General features: G+C 46.4%; 1 protein-coding gene across 1 annotated transcript in view; it reads left to right on the top strand.

Annotated features, from left to right (window-relative positions):
- Positions 1-20381, top strand: part of LOC144764805 (uncharacterized) — a 581674-nt gene that overhangs the window by 297881 nt on the left and 263412 nt on the right. Inside the window, exon 6 of the mRNA XM_078650300.1 lies at positions 3381-3466. Coding sequence (XP_078506426.1) covers positions 3381-3466 — 86 coding nt within the window. The remainder of the gene's footprint in view (positions 1-3380; positions 3467-20381) is intronic.

The following is a 20381-nucleotide window of genomic DNA, read 5'->3' as shown; positions in this document are numbered from 1 at the left end:
TAGCTAAATAGTCCACTTAGGTGAGAGAAAGGTGCATTATGCCAAAACTGGTTTTACTTTCCTGGGGCAGTAATCCTCTAATAAATTGATTCCATGGGATATTATAGTTCAGGCCCTCTATGTCTTGAGTCTAAAAACATAGCCGTGTTCTCTTTCGAACAATTTCGGTTCAGAATTCACTGTGTCCTTGATGTCCTCAAGGATAACCCATTGGTAATCCTGCACTGTGTGTTTTCTTTCCATGTAATGGGTGGACGTCTTTGTGGTAGCCTGTCCACATCTCAAAGTGCTGCGGTTATGCTTGAGCACATCCCACTCCATGAAGGAACGGAATGGACCCGATGATGAAGCATGCCACCAACGGGTTACCCTGGTGGGTGATGGTTTTACTAGAAAACTGTTTTCTCCAGTGGAGAGTTAGTCTCCTTGCCATAGCTGGGTTCTCATTTTTAATGTGATATTTGATGTGGAGGACAAACCTAGCATATCCTCTCACTCCCTCCTTCTTTTGTTAACTGATCAATCCTTTTCAGCCAAAAGAATATTGTATGCTTTAATTGAGTCCTCCCAAAAGAGAACATTAATGTTTCTGGGTACATCCCCATCCAATTGCACTTGTATTTTGTATAAATGATGTGGGATGCTTACCCCATTATCCGGTGTTTCCACTGTGATATAGTCCCTCAGTGCTACTCCCACCAGACAACCCATCAGGCTCTGGTGAACTATTGTAACTACTGCCATGTTGTCCAGCATGGTCAGAGCCCAGCAGCCGGTCAGTGACCTTAAGTTCAGCTGCCTTCTTCTTTTTACATTGAGGCTAGGAAAGTTAAGGTTTATCTTCCCGTATAATGATTTCACCACCTTGGACAAATGGATACTGTATATAATATAGCACAGGTATTGCACTGAGTGACTAGACAAAAAAATACCCACAGTGACACTAAGGGCAAAGATGCTTCAGAAAGGAGTTACTCCAACAGGAAATAATGTTGCTCCTACTAAAGCAAGCAATAGAAAGAGTCCCCAGGAAAAAACTCCGTAAAGGGGACTACTCTGGTTACTTTCTCGTTCCAAAGCTGGACCTATCCTTTAGGCCAATATTAAACTTCGAACTGCGATATAGTCAGAACTGAAATGTTGAAGTAGGTTTCAAATGGCTCTAGAATTAACCAGCTGACTCTAGACAACCGGTCATGAACAAACACTGAGGGGCATATAAAAGGTAAAATACCCATAGATCTTACTTGGGATTTGTGTGGGCAGATAGGGGTAATGTCTTGGGAATAGTGCAGGACCTCCACTGACAATGCAAAAAGCATCTCCATAGTTCCTTGAGCAAGGGAGTGTTTCTTTGATCTCAATTTTGCCATCAGGTAGGCGGTCTGTAGGGCTGCCGGGGTCTCTTGCCACCTGGATGGTCAAGGTTCTCAAAGGCATCTTCCACACAAATCTTCAATCGGTTAGTTTTCATGCATGTTTCAGTGCATACTAGATCCAAGTCACGCAAGGTAAGCACAGCAACAAGTTCTATTATTCGGGGATTGGTCCAAGCCTGAGGGAGGGCAGCTTAAATGAGTCTCTTTCCTGGCACTGTACATATCCAACACTGATCTGAAGGATTGCCTCGATGTACAGATAAATTATTAGCTCAAGCAGGGGGTCAGCAGTAGTTATCCAAATTTGGTGGCGGAGACCGGAAACATGAGCTGAACAATATTTCAAGTTCTTGTTTGAATGAAGGAGGAGGTTTACATCATTTCTTTGTCTGTTTTCACTGGCTTATAAGTTTGAACTCCCCAATATGGGAATGCATTACGACTCCTGACAGCGCCATCTAGTAGCCCACCATTGCTAGGCCGCAGCCAGAAACTCAGGAAAGTGAGTCCCTGTAGAAGAGAACTTACATGAGGCAAAGAAAAGGAATGCCACCCTGAACCCACCCAACAAATGAAAGCGAGTTTCATGGAGGTTATCCTGAATAGAAGGACGGGCCTCCTAGTTAAGGCCAGCATGGAGACCATCATTGTGTGCAAACAAGCTCATCTTGCCCAAATGGACACCTTCCATTAAGCATCACAGCAGAGCACTTTGACAGAGCACACTACCTGCATGTCCCACACATGAGGATAGATGAGCAACCCCAGCTACAGTGAACTGGATGGACCAGTAAGCAACCTGTCCTCAAACGGTAAAAATGCCTGCACCCTTATCTATAATCGCTGCCAGCAATGAACGTCACCTATGCAATCTCACATACAGAATTTTAATCACAAAGATAATGCAACTTTATAAAAAATTGAGCATGTTGCATTGTATCCTCCTTCCAGTGAGGAGGTGCTCATTGATAATGATCCCGCACGCTAGAACCTTGTGGTGTATCACAGAGTGCACATCTATCCAATCGCTTAATGCATGAAGTCCTTCTTGAGTGAATTTGCCAATGTGGTTTTAGTGTTCAAATATTTTTTTTTATATACTGTAAATCAGATGTGCCATACAATTTTGGTTAATGTCCAAATGCATTTCAGTAGACCTACAGAGAGCCAATAGATTAATTTAATTTAAAAAACACAGTTTTTAGGAATGTGTGGGCCTTTTGCCTGGGGAAGGCTGAAGACAGTATCTCAAGTCGACATAACTGTTTTTTGTTTTGATACTTCAAAGACCTTTCATGGGTTCAGAGTATTTGCCATTAATGAAGAGTGGTCATCACATTTTATTCTTCATTCTACAAGACATTTGGAGTTATTTTGCAATGAGATTAAACTTTCTCCCTTTTGAACACTGAAAAAGCTTGTACAAATTTTGTACTGTTATTCCAAATTGACTTTTTAGTGGAGAATATGAATCCCTTGCACAATCCTAGAAACGTAAGGTGAATAGCGCTTGCTAAAGTGGAATACAAAAGAACTTTGGTCCTGGAGCACCAATGGTAACACCTAAGCAAGGATACTTCCCTGTAACCACTGAACACCCGTGAGCCTCAGAAAATGGTTTCATTAGTCACACAAAGTAACTTTTCTTCTCGTAGTAACTGTACTCTCTATTATCTAAGGTACCATATGCTGCTCTGTGCACAGTGAATCTAGATTAGATTAATTTCGCCATTGGATGCACCCGTTAACATTGATTTTGAATTCACGGTTGGTATCAAATAATGGAGAATAATAGAGATCCAGACCCTAAATGTGTGGTATTTAATAAAGACATTCCCTAATTCTGCTGCACATGGCTTTTTTTTTTTGTTCCAAAATATTTTGAGCATTCACCCTTGGCTAGCATTACATGGCAGGATTATTGATAGCATGGAATAATCAACACCTGTTTACTAATTTAAAAAGTGACCTGCTGCTTTGCTTCTCAAATTTCTTTGCTAGCTCTGAAAGAATGGAACAAACCTCAAATGGTATGATTGGTCGAACGTCTCCATCCAGGAATGTTAAAAACAGCCCAAAGAAACCTGGTAAGTTTTTGCTTAATGTATAAGGTGGTATTGCATGCAAGAATTTGCTTATGGCTGGATTCAACAATATCCTGTGAATAAAAGCCTACACTTAAGCCTCTTCGATGTGTCAGACAGCCCCCTGCCATCCGACGTCAGTGGGCGTGTGCAGAGGACGGCCGGGGGCCGTGCGAACTGCATACGCGTCAATTTTTTCGGCGAAGAGGTCTAGAAGTACTGTGATCCTTGATACATGCCATATCAAAATATTTTGTGATAGATATTTTGAAATTTCACAATGACTACTGATGTTTTTCTGTGCACTGGTTTTTTTTAACACTTTTATTAATTGTACAAATAGTACAACATAAGAAGGACGACTGTCCATATCAATAGTAGATGTGTATTACAAAGGCAGTAGCAAAGAACACAAAAGCATTGTCCATAGTAAATATATCGACACATTTCCAAAAGAAATAAAGTTAGACATCTGATCAATACATAATGACAATAAAATAGGAGAAACACAAATTGCATATCGTGAACATCTGAGAAAGGAAACAGTCCGAGCATAAACAAGATTGCCCTGTATATTGTCGCAGCAGTCCTAATACTGACATTATAATAAATAAGAAGAGAACCCCCCCCCCCCCCCCGTTCGCTGGTTCATAAATACTGAGAGATAATCCAATCTCCTGTGGGACGACCTCTGGTATGTTAAGATTGTGGTACATAGTGGTGCATAAAGACATACATTGTCAACTGTGGTGGGCAAAAAGTTCCATATACTTGCATTACAATGAATAAATAACTGACATTTACCAACTAGATATAATCAAGTCATTCAGGGGGATGCATGAGTGGTGGAGTGAGTCCAAACTAGTGGTGTCGCTGGGGGTGTAAAGGAATCCATAGCTTTGAAAATTTCCAACATGTGATCGTGTTAGACCTGGCACCATTGGTGTGGGTCTCCCTTCCAATTTTACTGTTGCCTCATGTATTTTTGCTGGTGTTCGATGCTTTGGGCACTGTGCCACTGCTGTCCAGTGCCACAGTGCAAGTGCCCCCTATTGTAAATTGATATATTAATCAGTGGTTCCATGTTTGGCTATTTGGTTTACTTGTCAGACCCTAGTCTAGTGCACTGAGTGTGCCCAGGGCGTGTAAATCCAAATGCTGATGGTGGGCTTGCAGCACTGGTTGTGCCACCCACAGAAGCAGCCTTATAAAATGTGTCTAAGGTCTGCCATTACAGACCCTGCATGCAGTCTGGTACTGTCATGCTGACTGGGCAAGTGCACCCACTTGCCAGTCCCTAAACCTTCCCTTTTCTTCATATCAGTTATCCCTATGGTAGACCCACGGGCAGGGCGCATTGTAAGTATAAGGTAGGACAAGCCCTGATGTGTGTGGCATGTCCTAATAGTGAATTACAGCCATTTTCGTTTTTCACTATTGCAAGGTTACCTGTTCTCCATAGGCCAGAATGGCCTGTTAGGATTATAAAGTGTAATAATTCTAACAGACTCGGAGAACATGGTAGAAATTTGAGTATAGTATGCCTGGACTCAGAATGATAAAATGCATCTTTTAGTGAAGTTGGTTTTAACATTCTTTGTTTGCAAATATCACTTTTAGAGTAGGCATTTGCTTGCCTAACCTTTCAAGTCCTGCCTCTGCTAGGTTGTGTATTCCTTTGTCTGGATTTGTGAGTGACAGAGCTGGGGCATTCCAAGAGAAAGGATGAGTCAGCCCAGTGGTGAATAGAGAGATCTGCATCTAGATGGGAGGGAGGAGTTGCACCTGAACCTTGAATAGGGCTGTGCCTGCCTTCCACAATGCTGGCTCCACCTCCTGGGGAGTGGCTGATGTCTCTGCCCTGCACACTGAAATAAGAGAAGGAGTCCTGTCAACAAAGTGCTCCAGGACTGTACTTGCCTTCCACAATGCTAGCTCCATCTCCTGTGGGGCGTCTGATGTTTCTGCCCTGCATTGTGAAAGGAAAGGGGAAGTCTGGTAAACAGAGTGCTTCAGAACTGGTTTGGACTGGGCTCAGTTCCCTCTCCCCTCAGAGAACAAAGGATTTTGGGGTATAAATATTGGGACCCTGATCCCATGAAATTAGAGCTCTTTGGACTACAAGAAGAAACCTTTACTGAGAAGAGGAACCTGAAGAAACTGAGGAGAGACTATTCCCACACTGAAGGGCTGCTTGGGGGGTTGGCCTGCAGTGGTGCCTTACTGCCAAAGAAAGGAGAAAAGGAACTTTGTGTACTTTGCTTTCAACTTGTGAAGGATCTCCAAGGGCTTGGAAAAGAGCTTGCCTCCTGCTGAAGTCTCAGGGAAAACAGGGACAACAGACTCACCCCCCAGCTCCCCAGAGTTCTTGTGGAAGTGCCTGCTCCTGCTGCTTTGGGGGATTCTGAGGAACTGCGTGTTGCAAGTAGCTGGAAGCGCAACGCAATGAGATCGAAGCGTGTTGCCGTCGCTGCTGCTGCCGTCGCACTTCTGAACAAGGGTGTCGCCGCTGGAGTTGTCGCACTGCACCGCATCGAGAGAAGCGTGCCGCAATGAAGAGGAAGCGTGTCGCCGTCGCTGCTGCCTGCCGTCGCACTTCTGAGCAAGGGTGTCGCCACTGGAGCTGTTGCATTGCACCGCATCGAGAAAAGCGCCTCGCATCCCCGAGAAGCGCGCCGCCGTCGGAGCGGCTGCTGTTGCATTTCTGAAGAAGGATGTCGCCGCTGTAGTTGTCTCATTGCGTGGAAGCTTCACGCATCGTGGGAGAAGAATGTCACAGTTGGAGCTGTTGCCGTCGCACTTCTGAACAATGGTGTCGTCGCTGCAGTCTATGCATCGAACCGAGAACTTCTCACATCCCCGGAGAAGCGTGCCGCATCTGGAAGATCTTCACGTCTTTATTTCTTTGCAACTGAACTTTGCCGCATTTCCCTCGCTGCAACATTGCTTGTCATGGAAACGCAACGCAACGCATCGTAAGGTACATTGACGCATAGTGTCGCATCTTAAGAACTTAACTAAGCTAAAACTACCATCTTAAAGTAACAGTATAGTGTATTTTTGTCGTTTATGGTCTTGTGGTAAAACTATATCAAGTATACTTATTATTGGATATAAAACCTTGTGTGGTGTCCATCTATAGTGTTGTCACTGAGTTACTATATGTGGTCACAAATGCTTTACACACTACCTCTGAGATAAAACTGTCTGCTCGTGCCAAGCTACCAAGGGGGTGAGCAGGGGTTATTTTAGGAGTGTAATCCCCTTATCCTGACTAGAGGTAAGGGTCCCTATTTGTCACAAGTACCTACCTGTGCCACCTAGAGACCCTCAAATCTAACAGATCCCATTCCAAAGAGATGGGAGTCTTACGCAGGCCCTGGAATTCCTCCTGTCGGATTATAGCACTTTCAGCCATGCCTCATCGAATCAATTCTGTGTGCCGGTATAGTGGCGTAGGAGGAGAGGCAGACTTCCACCTTTCTGTGCACTATTAGCGTCATCTAGGTGGGGATCAAAAAAGTTTATAGCATTTCATCTAGTATAGCATAACTTCAAAGAAAGCATAAAGGTCTGCGAGTCATGAGGCGTAGCGTGACTCCTTCCTCCGTGAACAATGCACTTGGGCATCGATGCCATCTTAAATTGTTTTCTTCTGCTATCTGGTTCTGATGTATACCGACAGATCTGAGATTCAACGTGTCACGTTTTTCAGGCCGACATAGTGGAAAATCGACACCCAGCATCAGAGGACCAGTTAGCAATGGATAGCTTGTAGCCGAAGGTCGACTCACAGCAACGTAGTCCCTAAAGACATTGGCCTATGTGACATCTTAATCAAGCTTTGAGCCACAGAATATGGCTCCTCAGTTTGTGATTGAATGGACTCTCTACCAGAACAGCTTACAGTGCCATGCAAAGTATCCATGGTCAGACTCTCATGAGGTTTGTAACTTCTGCTTCTTTGAGGACCACGACTATGCCATGTCTGGGTATGGATGCTTAGTGGACAAATGCGTCCACTGTAGGTGCCTGTCTTCGACCTCCACTCCTGGTCATGGGTTCAAATCCCAGCAGGTCCACTCAACCTTTCATCCTTCTGAGGTTGATAAAATGGGTACCATTTGAGTTGTATAATAATAAACATCTGTTGTTCAGCACCAAGATTCCACAGGTGAACGTGTGTTTTACAAATACACGTTCTGTTATGAATCCTGCCTCACCTTGCACTCGAAGAAGACCATGCGGTACCAAAGGGAGAGGCGCCTTCGGCACCCAGGGAGGGGAGGACGCTGGCTAGAAGCAATTTAGCTTAGGTAGACATTGCTGATCCAGTCCAAAATTTTCTGGATTACATTTTTTAAAATGGCGGATGTGTTGCAGTGATTATGTAATATTTCAGGAACCATCAGACCTATATACTTCCTTTTGGTGTCACGACATAGGTTTTGGGGGTCGAGTAGTCTTATGAAGACTGAAAATGACTCCTCAGAGCCACCCTAACGCCATTTACCAAAATGGCTCGTTTAATAGAGGAAGAAGAAACATATATAACAAGCATTTGAAATGCTATAGGTCTTGCATTTACTAGAGTTTGAGCTATTGGCATTGTAAATGACAATGCCTTTTATTTACTTGTGGATTTTTAAAACCTAAATAACAAGACTGTCCTCGTTGTCTGTCTGACAGTGCCTCACAATGTTGAGTGTCTCACAGTCTGGCTCTGTGGGTAGGAGGGTGTCTTGCACTGTAGGCCTCTGTGGTTAGGATAGTGTCTTGTAGTCTGGCTCTGTGGGCAAGAGGGTGTGTTGTAGTCTGGCTCTGTCTGTCGGAGGGTGTCTTGCACTGTAGCCCTCTGTGGGTAGGAGGGTGTCTTGCACAGTAGGCCTCTGTGGGTGGGAGGGTGTCTTGCACAGTAGGCCTCTGTGGGTAGGAGGGTGTCCTGTAGTCTGCCTCTGTGGGTAGGAGGGTGTCTTGCACTGTAGGCCTCTGTGAGTAGGAGGGTGTCTTGCACTGTGGGCCTCTGTGAGTAGGAGGGTGTCTTGCACTGTAGGCCTCTGTGAGTAGGAGGGTGTCTTGTAGTCTGCCTCTGTGGGTATGAGGGTATCTTGCATTGTAGGCCTCTGTGAGTAGGAGGGTGTCTTGCATTGTAGGCCTCTGTGAGTAGGAGGGTGTCTTGTAGTCTGGCTCTGTGGCTAAGGGGTGTCTTGCACTGTAGGCCTCTGTGGGTGGGAGGGTGTATTACACTGTAGGCCTCTGTGGGTAAGATAGTGTCTTGTAGTCTGCCTCTGTGGGTAGGAGGGTGTCTTGCACTGTAGGCATCTGTGGGTAGGATAGAGTCTTGTAGTCTGCCTCTGTGGGTAGGAGGGTGTCCTGTAGTCTGCCTCTGTGGGTAGGAGGGTGTCTTGCACTGTGGGCCTCTGTGAGTAGGAGGGTGTCTTGTAGTCTGCCTCTGTGGGTATGAGGGTGTCTTGCATTGTAGGCCTCTGTGGGTAGGAGGGTGTCTTGTAGTCTGCCTCTGTGGGTAGGAGGGTGTCTTGTAGTCTGCCTCTGTGGGTAGGAGGGTGTCTTGCATTGTAGGCCTCTGTGGGCAGGAAGGTGTCTTGCACTGTAGGCCTCTTGAGTAGGAGGGTGTCTTGCATTGTAGGCATCTGTGGGTGTCTTGCATTGTAGGCCTCTGTGGGTAGGATGGTGTCTTCTACTCTGCCTATGTCGGTAGGAGGGTGTCCTGTAGTCTGCCTCTGTGAGTATGAGGGTGTCTTGCATTGTAGTCCTCTGTGAGTAGGAGGGAGTCTTGTATTCTGCCTCTGTGGGTATGAGGGTGTTTTGCATTGTAGGCCTCTGTGGGTAGGAAGGTGTCTTGCACTGTAGGCCTCTGTGGGTAGGAAGGTGTCTTGCACTGTAGGCCTCTGTGGATAGGAAAGTGTCTTGTAGTCTGGCTCTGTGGGTATGAGGGTGTCTTGCATTGTAGGCCTTTGTGAGTAGGAGGGTGTCTTGCATTGTAGGCCTTCATGAGTAGGAGGGTGTCTTGTAGTCTGCCTCTGTGGGTAGGAGGGTGTGTTGCACAGTAGGCCTCTGTGGGTTGGAAGGTGTCTTGCACTGTAGGCCTCTGTGGGTAGGAGGGTGTCTTGTAGTCTGGCTCTCTGGGTAGGGGGTGTCTTGCACTGTAGGCCTCTGTGGGTGGGAGGGTGTCTTGCACTGTAGGCATCTGTGGGTAGGAGGGTGTCCTGTAGTCTGCCTCTGTGGGTAGGAGGGTGTCTTCCACTGTAGGCCTCTGTGGGTATAAGGGTGTCTTGCGTTGTAGTCCTCTGTGAGTAGGAAGGTGTCTTGTAGTCTGCCTCTGGGTATGAGGTTGTCTTGCATTGTAGGCCTCCGTGAGCAGGAGGGTGTCTTGTAGTCTGCCTCTGTGGGTAGGAGGGTGTCTTGTAGTCTGCCTCTGTGAGTAGGAGGGTGTCTTGCACTGTGGGCCTCTGTGTTTAGGAGGGTGTCTTGCACTGTAGGCCTCTGTGAGTAGGAGGGTGTCTTGTAGTCTGCCTCTGTGGGTATGATGGTATCTTGCATTGTAGGCCTCTGTGAGTAGGAGGGTGTCTTGCATTGTAGGCCTCTGTGAGTAGGAGGGTGTCTTGTAGTCTGGCTCTGTGGCTAAGGGGTGTCTTGCACTGTAGGCCTCTGTGGGTGGGAGGGTGTATTACACTGTAGGCCTCTGTGGGTAAGATAGTGTCTTGTAGTCTGCCTCTGTGGGTAGGAGGGTGTCTTGCACTGTAGGCATCTGTGGGTAGGATAGAGTCTTGTAGTCTGCCTCTGTGGGTAGGAGGGTGTCCTGTAGTCTGCCTCTGTGGGTAGGAGGGTGTCTTGCACTGTGGGCCTCTGTGAGTAGGAGGGTGTCTTGTAGTCTGCCTCTGTGGGTATGAGGGTGTCTTGCATTGTAGGCCTCTGTGGGTAGGAGGGTGTCTTGTAGTCTGCCTCTGTGGGTAGGAGGGTGTCTTGTAGTCTGCCTCTGTGGGTAGGAGGGTGTCTTGCATTGTAGGCCTCTGTGGGCAGGAAGGTGTCTTGCACTGTAGGCCTCTTGAGTAGGAGGGTGTCTTGCATTGTAGGCATCTGTGGGTGTCTTGCATTGTAGGCCTCTGTGGGTAGGATGGTGTCTTCTACTCTGCCTATGTCGGTAGGAGGGTGTCCTGTAGTCTGCCTCTGTGAGTATGAGGGTGTCTTGCATTGTAGTCCTCTGTGAGTAGGAGGGCGTCTTGTATTCTGCCTCTGTGGGTATGAGGGTGTTTTGCATTGTAGGCCTCTGTGGGTAGGAAGGTGTCTTGCACTGTAGGCCTCTGTGGGTAGGAAGGTGTCTTGCACTGTAGGCCTCTGTGGATAGGAAAGTGTCTTGTAGTCTGGCTCTGTGGGTATGAGGGTGTCTTGCATTGTAGGCCTTTGTGAGTAGGAGGGTGTCTTGCATTGTAGGCCTTCATGAGTAGGAGGGTGTCTTGTAGTCTGCCTCTGTGGGTAGGAGGGTGTGTTGCACAGTAGGCCTCTGTGGGTTGGAAGGTGTCTTGCACTGTAGGCCTCTGTGGGTAGGAGGGTGTCTTGTAGTCTGGCTCTCTGGGTAGGGGGTGTCTTGCACTGTAGGCCTCTGTGGGTGGGAGGGTGTCTTGCACTGTAGGCATCTGTGGGTAGGAGGGTGTCCTGTAGTCTGCCTCTGTGGGTAGGAGGGTGTCTTCCACTGTAGGCCTCTGTGGGTATAAGGGTGTCTTGCGTTGTAGTCCTCTGTGAGTAGGAAGGTGTCTTGTAGTCTGCCTCTGGGTATGAGGTTGTCTTGCATTGTAGGCCTCCGTGAGCAGGAGGGTGTCTTGTATTCTGCCTCTGTGGGTAGGAGGGTGTCTTGCATTTTAGGCCTCTTGAGCAGGAGGGTGTCTTGTATTCTGCCTCTGTGGGTAGGAAGGTGTCTTGCACTGTAGGCCTCTTGAGTAGGAGGGTGTCTTGTAGTCTGCCTCTGTGGGTATGAGGGTGTCTTGCATTGTAGGCCTCTGTGAGTAGGAGGGTGTCTTGCAGTGTAGGCCTCTGTGAGTAGGAGGGTGTCTTGTAGTCTGCCTCTGTGGGTAGTAGGGTGTCTTGTAATCTGCCTCTGTGGGTAGGAGGGTGTCTTGCACTGTAGGCCTCTGTGGGTAGGAGGGTGTCTTGCACTGTAGGCCTCTGTGAGTAGGAGGGTGTCTTGTAGTCGGCCTCTGTGGGTATGAGGGTGTCTTGCATTGTAGGCCTCTGTGAGTAGGAGGGTGTATTGTAGTCGGCCTCTGTGGGTATGAGGGTGTCTTGCATTGTAGGCCTCTGTGGGCAGGAAGGTGTCTTGCACTGTAGGCCTCTTGAGTAGGAGGGTGTCTTGCACTGTAGGCCTCCTGAGTAGGAGGGTGCCTTGTAGTCTGCCTCTGTGGGTATGAGGGTGTCTTGCATTGTAGGCCTCTGTGAGTAGGAGGGTGTCTTGCATTGATGGCCTCTGTGAGTAGGAGGGTGTCTTGTAGTCTGCCTCTGTGGGTAGGAGGGTGTCTTGTAGTCTGCCTCTGTGAGTAGGAGGGTGTCTTCCACTGTAGGCCTCTTGAGTAGGAGGGTGTCTTGCACTGTAGGCCTCCTGAGTAGGAGGGTGTCTTGTAGTCTGCCTCTGTGGGTATGAGGGTGTCTTGCATTGTAGGCCTCTGTGAGTAGGAGGGTGTCTTGCATTGTTGGCCTCTGTGAGTAGGAGGGTGTCTTGTAGTCTGCCTCTGTGGGTAGGAGGGTGTCTTGCACTGTGGGCCTCTGTGAGTAGGAGGGTGTCTTCCACTGTAGGCCTCTGTGAGTAGGAGGGTGTCTTGTAGTCTGCCTCTGTGGGTAGGAGGGTGTCTTGCACTGTGGGCCTCTGTGAGTAGGAGGGTGTCTTCCACTGTAGGCCTCTGTGAGTAGGAGAGTGTCTTGTAGTCTGCCTCTGTGGGTAGGAGGGTGTCTTGCATTGTAGGCCTCTGTGGGTAGGAGGTTGTCTTGTAGTCTGCCTCTGTGGGTAGGAGGGTGTCTTGTAATCTGCCTCTGTGGGTAGGAGGGTGTCTTGCATTGTAGGCCTCTGTGAGTGTCTTGCATTGTAGGCCTCTGTGAGTAGGAGGGTGTCTTGTAGTCTGGCTCTGTGGGTCGGAGGGTATCTTGCATTGTAGGCCTCCAGGCCTCTGTGAGTATGAGGGTGTCTTGCACTGTAGGCCTCTGTGGGTAGGAGGGTGTCTTGTAGTCTGCCTTTGTGAGTAGAAGCGCCTCACAATGTGCCTCTGCCTCACCGAGGATGCCTTTCAATGTAGACCTCTGTGTTTGTAGGGTGACTCACAATATGTCTCTCTTCCCATCTCTGCTTTCTGCAGCTGTCTCGCAGACTAAGCCTCGGTGTGCAAGAAGGTGTCTTGCAGTGTGTTTCTTTGGTGAGAATATCTCCGGTCTGTTTCACAGTCTGTCTCTAAATGTCAGAGGGGGCCTCATATTCTAGACCTCTGTGTGTGTGGCAGGGTGTCACTGTAAACAGTGCCCTCACAGTCTGTCTAGGTCCGTTTGCGCCTGTCTGTTGGTGTCTCGCTTTGTTGAGTGTCATACAGCCTACCTCGCCACCTGTCGATGGATGGTGGCGAGGGATGGTGACTTGCAGTCTGTCTCTGTGATGAGTGTCTCACAGTCTCTCTGCCTCTCTATGGTAGGAGTGTCTCACTGTCTCGGAGGGAGCCTTTCATTCTAGGTTTCTGTGTCTTATTTTAGTGAGGCTCACTGTGACAATCTGATGAGAATGTCTCACAGTCCTTCTCGGCTTTCTGAAGCTATCTCGCTGACAAAGCATGTGGGAGTGTGCGTCTGTCCGCCCCTCAGGCCATCTCTATGTTGAGTCTGTCTCTAAATCTGTTTGACAGTCCGCATCTACCGGTTGGAGAGGTGGGGGAGTCTCGGTAGGATGGAGCCTAGCAGTCTATCTCTGTGGTGAGAGGGTCTCACAGTTAGGTTTGCTGACACAGCGACAGTCGGTCTCTGTGGCGAGAGTGTCTCGCGGTCTGTCTGACATTGTGTGACAGTCTGTAACGGTTCCTGTGGGGAAAGCGTCTGACAGTTTTCCTGACAGGCTGTTCCTGGAAGGGTTGCACCTGCTGAGACCTGTGTGGGTGGAAGCGGCGAGGTGGAGTGTACTCACAGCACGCACAACGCGTAGGCCCCGCTTATGGACTCACTGACGCGCACCAGGAAGCTGCCGTCCTTGCCGGACTTGGACAGGTGGTCTTCGGCCTTCGAGCGGGTGATGTTTCCGTGGCACCAGGTATTGGTCATGGCTGCAAGATCCACTGAAACCTGGATTGCGCTCTCGGCGCTGTCTTTGCAGCTGTGTGATCCTCTGCGACCGCCTCAGCTGTGGCCCTGCAGTCAGGCCAGCAGTGTACTTCCTTCTCCTCTCCAACGAACCCAGAGACTGCCCGGCACTCTCCCCGTGAGACAGTCTCGCACCGCCCTGAGACAGCCTCAGCTCTCTAGATCTCCTCCATACGAAGCAGCAGCCCCCATCTCCCCTTCTCTGCGGAGCGCCCCCTTCCACCGACTCTCTTTAATTTCCGCCTCGCTCGGTTTCCTGTTTGAACTCTGCAGAATCAACAAGACGTAACCGAAACCTGTTGTGGGGCGGGACTTCCGTCTTCTGAAGCCCGCGCCCACGGAGTGGCTGGCCCAGAGAGGAGCAGTGGTGACGCGGAGCTCCCATGCCCGAGGGAGAGCCCCGTGGAGGCTGCTGAGTCTGGATGGCGCCGATGCAGTGAGTGGGGTTAGTTGTGGGGGGGTTGCGGGGGGTCTCTGTGTGTGTGTGCGCTCATGTGTGGGGGCGGCGGTGGCGGTGGCGGGGGGAGGTGTGGTGTGTGTCTCTGTATGCGGCGGGGGGGTGGTGTGTGTCTCTGTATGTGTGCGCTCGTGTAGGTGCGCGTGTGTGTGTGTGTGTGTGTGTGTGTGTGTGTGTGCGCACAAAAGCAGGGGGAGGTGTGTCTGTGTGTATTGGAGGCTAAAGGAGACAGGAGATGGTGAATGCGCGCGCGACCTGATCCGATTACGGCAGGCTGTGCGTGCCCATCTCTTGTCTCCTCTTGCCTCGTTGTAAGCTGAGCTGACGACTATAGGTCTCGCGGCGAACGCGCTTTCAGCAGGGCGGGACCTAAAAATGGAACAAAGAATGTTTATTAATCTTTTACTGTACACACCCAAAAAAAATTAGGATTTGAATATGAAAAAAGTTTCACTCCTGTATTAGACACATTTTCATAGTTCACTTTATTTGTTTGGCAATCGCGTGTGATAAATTTGCAGAATGTTGAACATTTGAGAAGAGCACATCGGCAGGAACATCTTTTTCTAGCACAGGATTTGCAAGTACCTATATGTGTAAGTTCTGTGGGAAGAAGCTTTAAGAATGTTGTGGGTTTTAGCACCACATAAATATTTTCCCAACCAAATTCACAAGGCTCTTTCTCTACATATGCATGATCCAAAACATTTACAAATCTTCTGATCAAGCGGAACACTCTTTTATTGTGTCCATCCACGCACAGAATATGACGTCGGTGGAAGGTTAGCGGGACTGATCTTTTGAACTTACTGTACCGAAGATTGTCAAATGTGTGACAGTCGGAACTCATTTTCCAAATACGCACAAGGAATTTTTCTATGTCTTTTAAAGTCACATTCTTTTGATAAAGCAAATACTTTTAGAAACTTCACAGGTTCAGCAGTTAAAGCTCTAAGCTTTGTTCCAATTTTGAGCGTAGTGTCATCACCCATAAGAATATGCCCCCTGATAAGAACACTGGGCAGCTGAGTCACATTTTGTGTTCAGACTCTGAATGAAGCAGGATTAAGTGTCTTTTTGTTGCATGTTCCATAACATATCCATAACTCTAACAATACTTAACTTAGGAACATTGCAACAAATCGAAGTAGCACAAGAATATCTGTGTCATTTGACAGTACAATGACCTGATTGGAAGCATTTCCAACAGCCCACTCAACATGTGGCACAACACGAAGGTCGGCTTCCTCCAATGTGCTGTTTAAGGTCTTGAACAATATGGCCCATGCATTGTGAATATATCTCTACCGGCACAAACTCCTCATTAACAATCACTCCACTTGCAAAAATTGGAAATTCAGATTGACTTAAGCATCAGCAATGTTTTGGTGAGTTTACATCTCCAAGTTCATCTTGTTAGATGTCAATGACCAGAATGTATCAAGATGCACAGGTATAGGTGTCACATTTTTGATGCAGCAAAGTCCATTGTTCCACTTGTAGACATTCATCTGATTCTCTCACATTCATTGACCGATAGTTCAAGATAACTGTCAAAGACAATGTGCAATTCTTATAAGGTGCACACTGACTTCGATATCTGTAGAAAGTCTGTACGACCTCTCAGACATTTTGCATGGCTTAAATCATGACCATTCGCAATTGTGGCAAATAGCCCATAACAGCAGTTTTCAATGAGGACACCTTTTCGAATTGAAGTTCTTTCAGGAGAAAGGTTTTTTTTTTTAACTCTTGTACAAGTTGGTGCCTTACTGGTTTGGTTGCAGCATCAAATAATATGTATGTTGAACGAAGATCCGGCGACAAAATGTCCTTGATAAATTCACCCTTTACTTTTGCTACATCCTTCTCTGTATATACTTGCAAAAGTTTTTTTGTAACCAGTTTTGTAGTGGCTGGTTGGATGAAACTCTTACTATGGCAATTAAAGCATGGAAGTTTACCTTAGGGAATATGTCAAACTGCTTTTTCTCTTTCAATACAAACCTCTCCTGCTTCAGTACAGCATATAGTTTCCATCCATGTTCGAGGACCTCTAGTAGACATTTCTTTAAATCGTTATCCACATGTTGTTTGCCCACAAAGTTGTCTAGTCGCAGATTTCCTTGCTGCTGCATGAAATGAAGAAGGCTGTCAACATGTTTAATAAAATGTTCCCCTCTCGTTCCCACAAGTTCGTGGTGAAGAACAGTTTCATGATGGTCCATTAATTATGAATTTGTCATCTCTCTAAAACAATGCAAATAGAAAATACTTCATAGTAAACTAGCTACCATTGAGCAACAAATTCACTTTTACATGTCTGACCAACAATTCCCTTGGAGTTTCTCTGTGATCTCTGGATTGTATGTTCCAATTTCATATCTGGAGCCACTATATTGAACTGTTCCTCTATCTTTCACCACAGAAGTATGGTTTTTCCCCCTCTAGCTTCTTCACTCTTGCAATCCGATTCGAGAAACAATTCAGTGACTCCACAGTCTTCATGTGCAGCTCCCATTCACCTTTCTGATCAGCATGTACCAAGTTTTTCAGTAGATCTATCATGTGTAAAACCTTTCTCCAGTACTTGAAAAGTTCAAATTTTAATTCTCATTGTGTGACAAACTATATGAACTTGGTTTTCGGAGTTTGAACTGAGTGTTTTGAACATTGCCTGGCTTTGCGTTATATCTTTTAAAAGAAGTGTACCCTGTGCCTTGTCCGCTTCTGAGATAAGATGCACAAAAACGAATTTCTAACTTTTGTTCCAGAAAGCATTCCAATGCAATGTTTCTGTAGCCTCGAAATTGATGAGCATATCTTGTAACAAACTAACATATTGAGTTCTGCTCAATACTGACTGGACTGCTTTTCTTCCAAAGATTTCAGCTTCAAAAAGTGCATGGTCTATGCCACATCCACTGAGAACTTCCTGCACACCGCAACACAATTTCTGTCATGTGGAAAATGCCCATCATTGGATAAAGATCATCAAATTGTACTAGATTGCTCATAAAAATGTCAGCTATAATACGGAAAACACCTTCATTGCAGAGAATTGGCAGGATCGGCTTGTTTTCAAGCTGGGCACACACATTTTTGAAATGTTTTAGAGCTGTGGATACTGTTGCGTAGTTTGTGTCTGGAGATGGTTTTACAGGTGAAAACTCAACCTTCTTCAGTGGGACAATATTCTGGTAGATCGGAGCAAGAATTCAAGCCCAGGGAGGAACTGGCTTTTCTTTCTCCTCTAGTCCGCACCGAATGAGCCATTTGATAAATTCAGTTAAATCAGCTTTGCGGACTGCAGTATCAGGTAGAAGAGCCATGTCCTCAGCCACTTTGAAAAATGTTCATAGACTGGGACATGTTCATGGCTTGTAGTGATTTTGGCAAAAGCGACAGTTGATGGACAGAATGCAGAACAATGTCATACATTCACCCCAGTACAGAGCTCTGGGCCTAAATCCATCGTTTTTGGCTCACCATGCCATTCCAGTTTGAACCCAGCCATATGCAAATCAGTCTTGATCCTGTGCCCCATGGGAACAGTCCAGCCCGAACTGCCAAGCCAGGTCCTCCCTGGACTGGAAACAAGCATCCTAGGACCTGTTGCGGGCTTTCAGCCCTCATCAACCAGGAATACATGGCTTGGCAGTTCGGGCTGGACTGTTCCCATGAGGCACAGGGTCAAGACTGATTTGCATATGGCCATGTCTGAAATGGGGTGGCGTGGTGAGCAAAATAACAATGGATTAAACCCAGATCTGTGACTGGGGGTGAATGTTTTGCCAATGTGCAACATTCCGTCCATCATCTTGTGTGTTTTGCTGTTCGCCCTATGTGGAAAGGGTATGCCCAGACGTGGATCCCATGCTCACTACGCCACTGGAGTCAAGCTATCCTGACTGATGACGGCTAATAGCCAGAAACCAGTCCTAGGATGCTTGATTCCGGTCCAGGGAAGACGTGGCTTGGCAGTTCGGGCTGGACTGTTCCCATGAGGCACAGGGTCAAGACTGATTTGCAAATGGCCATGTCTGAACTGGGGTGGTGTGGTGAGCAAAATAACGATGGATTAAACCCAGATCTGTGACTGGGGGTGAATGTTTTGCCAATGTGCAACAATCCGTCCATCTTGTGTGTTTTGTTGTAGTGATTTTGCACATGTTGGAAAGGCAGTTGGTTATAAGTTTGCAGCTTTGTGTGTTTATTCCTGCAGCTGACACAGCTGACACACCTTATTTTTGCTGGTTGTTCCAGACAAAGAAGTGCTATCTTCAAAATCAAAATTGTCATGCACTGCAATTGTAAATCCTTTCCTGGTAAAGTGACTTTGAAGTGGTGTGCTGTTGTAATCACAAGATTTAACATCATGTGTTGCTAACACATTCCTGTTCCGTTCTATGTCATTTTAACTTGTTGATACACCAATCCTATTCATTGAAGTGATTAGCTCTCTACTTTTGCACGAAAGTGTGTGGGCAGTCATCACGTGTAACAGAGCTTTCTTCTTATCTTGATGTAATTCATAAAACATGATTTGGAAAACACAGTACATTTGCACAGCACAAGTTTGTCGGTTCGTGAGATTGTCTTACACTTCTTCGCTTAGATCTTCAAAGTCCTCATCAATGTTGTCGGCTTCTGTTCCGAACTAAAGAACATTCGTTTGTAAAATTTTTGCTTTGCTGGCATTAAACGATAATGAAAAAAAGTCAACATCAGGCATTCTTGTTGACTCTGATGATTTGCTTAGGGGCATCACAAAATGTCATGAAGTACAAAATCTAAAGCTTTCAGGACGTTTCTTAAAATGATTCCATTGCTGATTTTACTGCATCCTGTGATCCCATTTTGGCAGCAAGGACTTCAGGAGCCAAATCAGCTGAGAACACCATAAGTGGCTCATTGCGTTTGTACATTGTACATTCTAACCAGAAAAATCTTAATTTAATTATTATGGCTCAATACAGTTTCATCAATGTTGACCATTATTTCTCTGATCTCGCTGGATGTGAACCGGTAGCCAGCACTCAGGAGTGGCTTTAAAACTTAATTTGCTTTTTCAAAGAGTACAAAATTAACTGAAGGCTGGTGGTTTCATTGCCGATGGGAGCTCTATGTGCATTTGCATTTTAGAATTTATGCACGCATGCAGTTCGGGTGGGCATATAAATCTGCTGCAGATACATTCACCTCACTGTTTAGATTAGCTACTCTGCTGAAAGCTTCATCTTGGAAGAAACTAGCTGCAGATAAAAACATGTTTGCCCTTTGAGACTCAGATACTCTAGACTTTGTTCTTTCGTCAATCTGTGTCCCTTGTTCTTGCTAAACTACAGATAACACATTGAAGATCATCTGCTTTCTGATCAGCCGTTGAAGGTGGACGAGGGTAGCCATCGATCTTCTAAGTGGATGGGCATGGGGTTTGGTTGTTGTCGCTTTCTCAGAGGACTCCGATTTTTGTTGAGATTCACTGGTTTCGGCTATTTTTGGACTATTTTGTTTCCATGCTTTTTTCCATTATATATGACTTGTAGCACTTGTTGTTACAATGATAAAATATTTGATCCTCTTCACCCATCAGTTTCAAACTTTTGTGATCTACATCTTGCTGTATTTCTGCAACATATCAAACTTTCTTCCGTCGAGCTGCAGGTGATATCTTTTGGATTAGTTTGGCATATGACCCATTTTCTTTGAAGGAGTCCTCAGATTTTGTAGTTAGCAACACTGTCAGGAGGTAAAGATCCTCTGCTATGACCTGCTTTGCACATGTTTACTAATTTGAAGAATCGAAAAGCCTGAAACAAAAACAATAATCAAATTAATTACCAAACATCCTTATAGAGCTGCCATTTTGGAAAATGGTGGAGGGTTGCTCTGAGCAGTTTTCTGTCTTTATAAGACTACTTGACCCCAAAATCCTGTGTCTTGACACCAAAATGAAGAATATAGGTCTCATGGTTCCAGAAATATTACTTCATCACTACAACACATCTGACATTTTAAAAAAAGTTGACAAGCAAAATTTGGCACAGATTAGCAATGTCTGACCAGGCTAAATTACTTCTCGAATGATGCAAAAACACAAATCAAGAATGAAAGTCT

This window comes from Lissotriton helveticus, chromosome 1_1, assembly GCF_964261635.1.
Source record: "Lissotriton helveticus chromosome 1_1, aLisHel1.1, whole genome shotgun sequence".
In the NCBI taxonomy this organism is placed as follows: Eukaryota; Metazoa; Chordata; class Amphibia; order Caudata; family Salamandridae; genus Lissotriton; species Lissotriton helveticus.
Note: the sequence above shows the minus strand (reverse complement) of the source record. Positions and strands in the feature narration are given on the sequence as shown.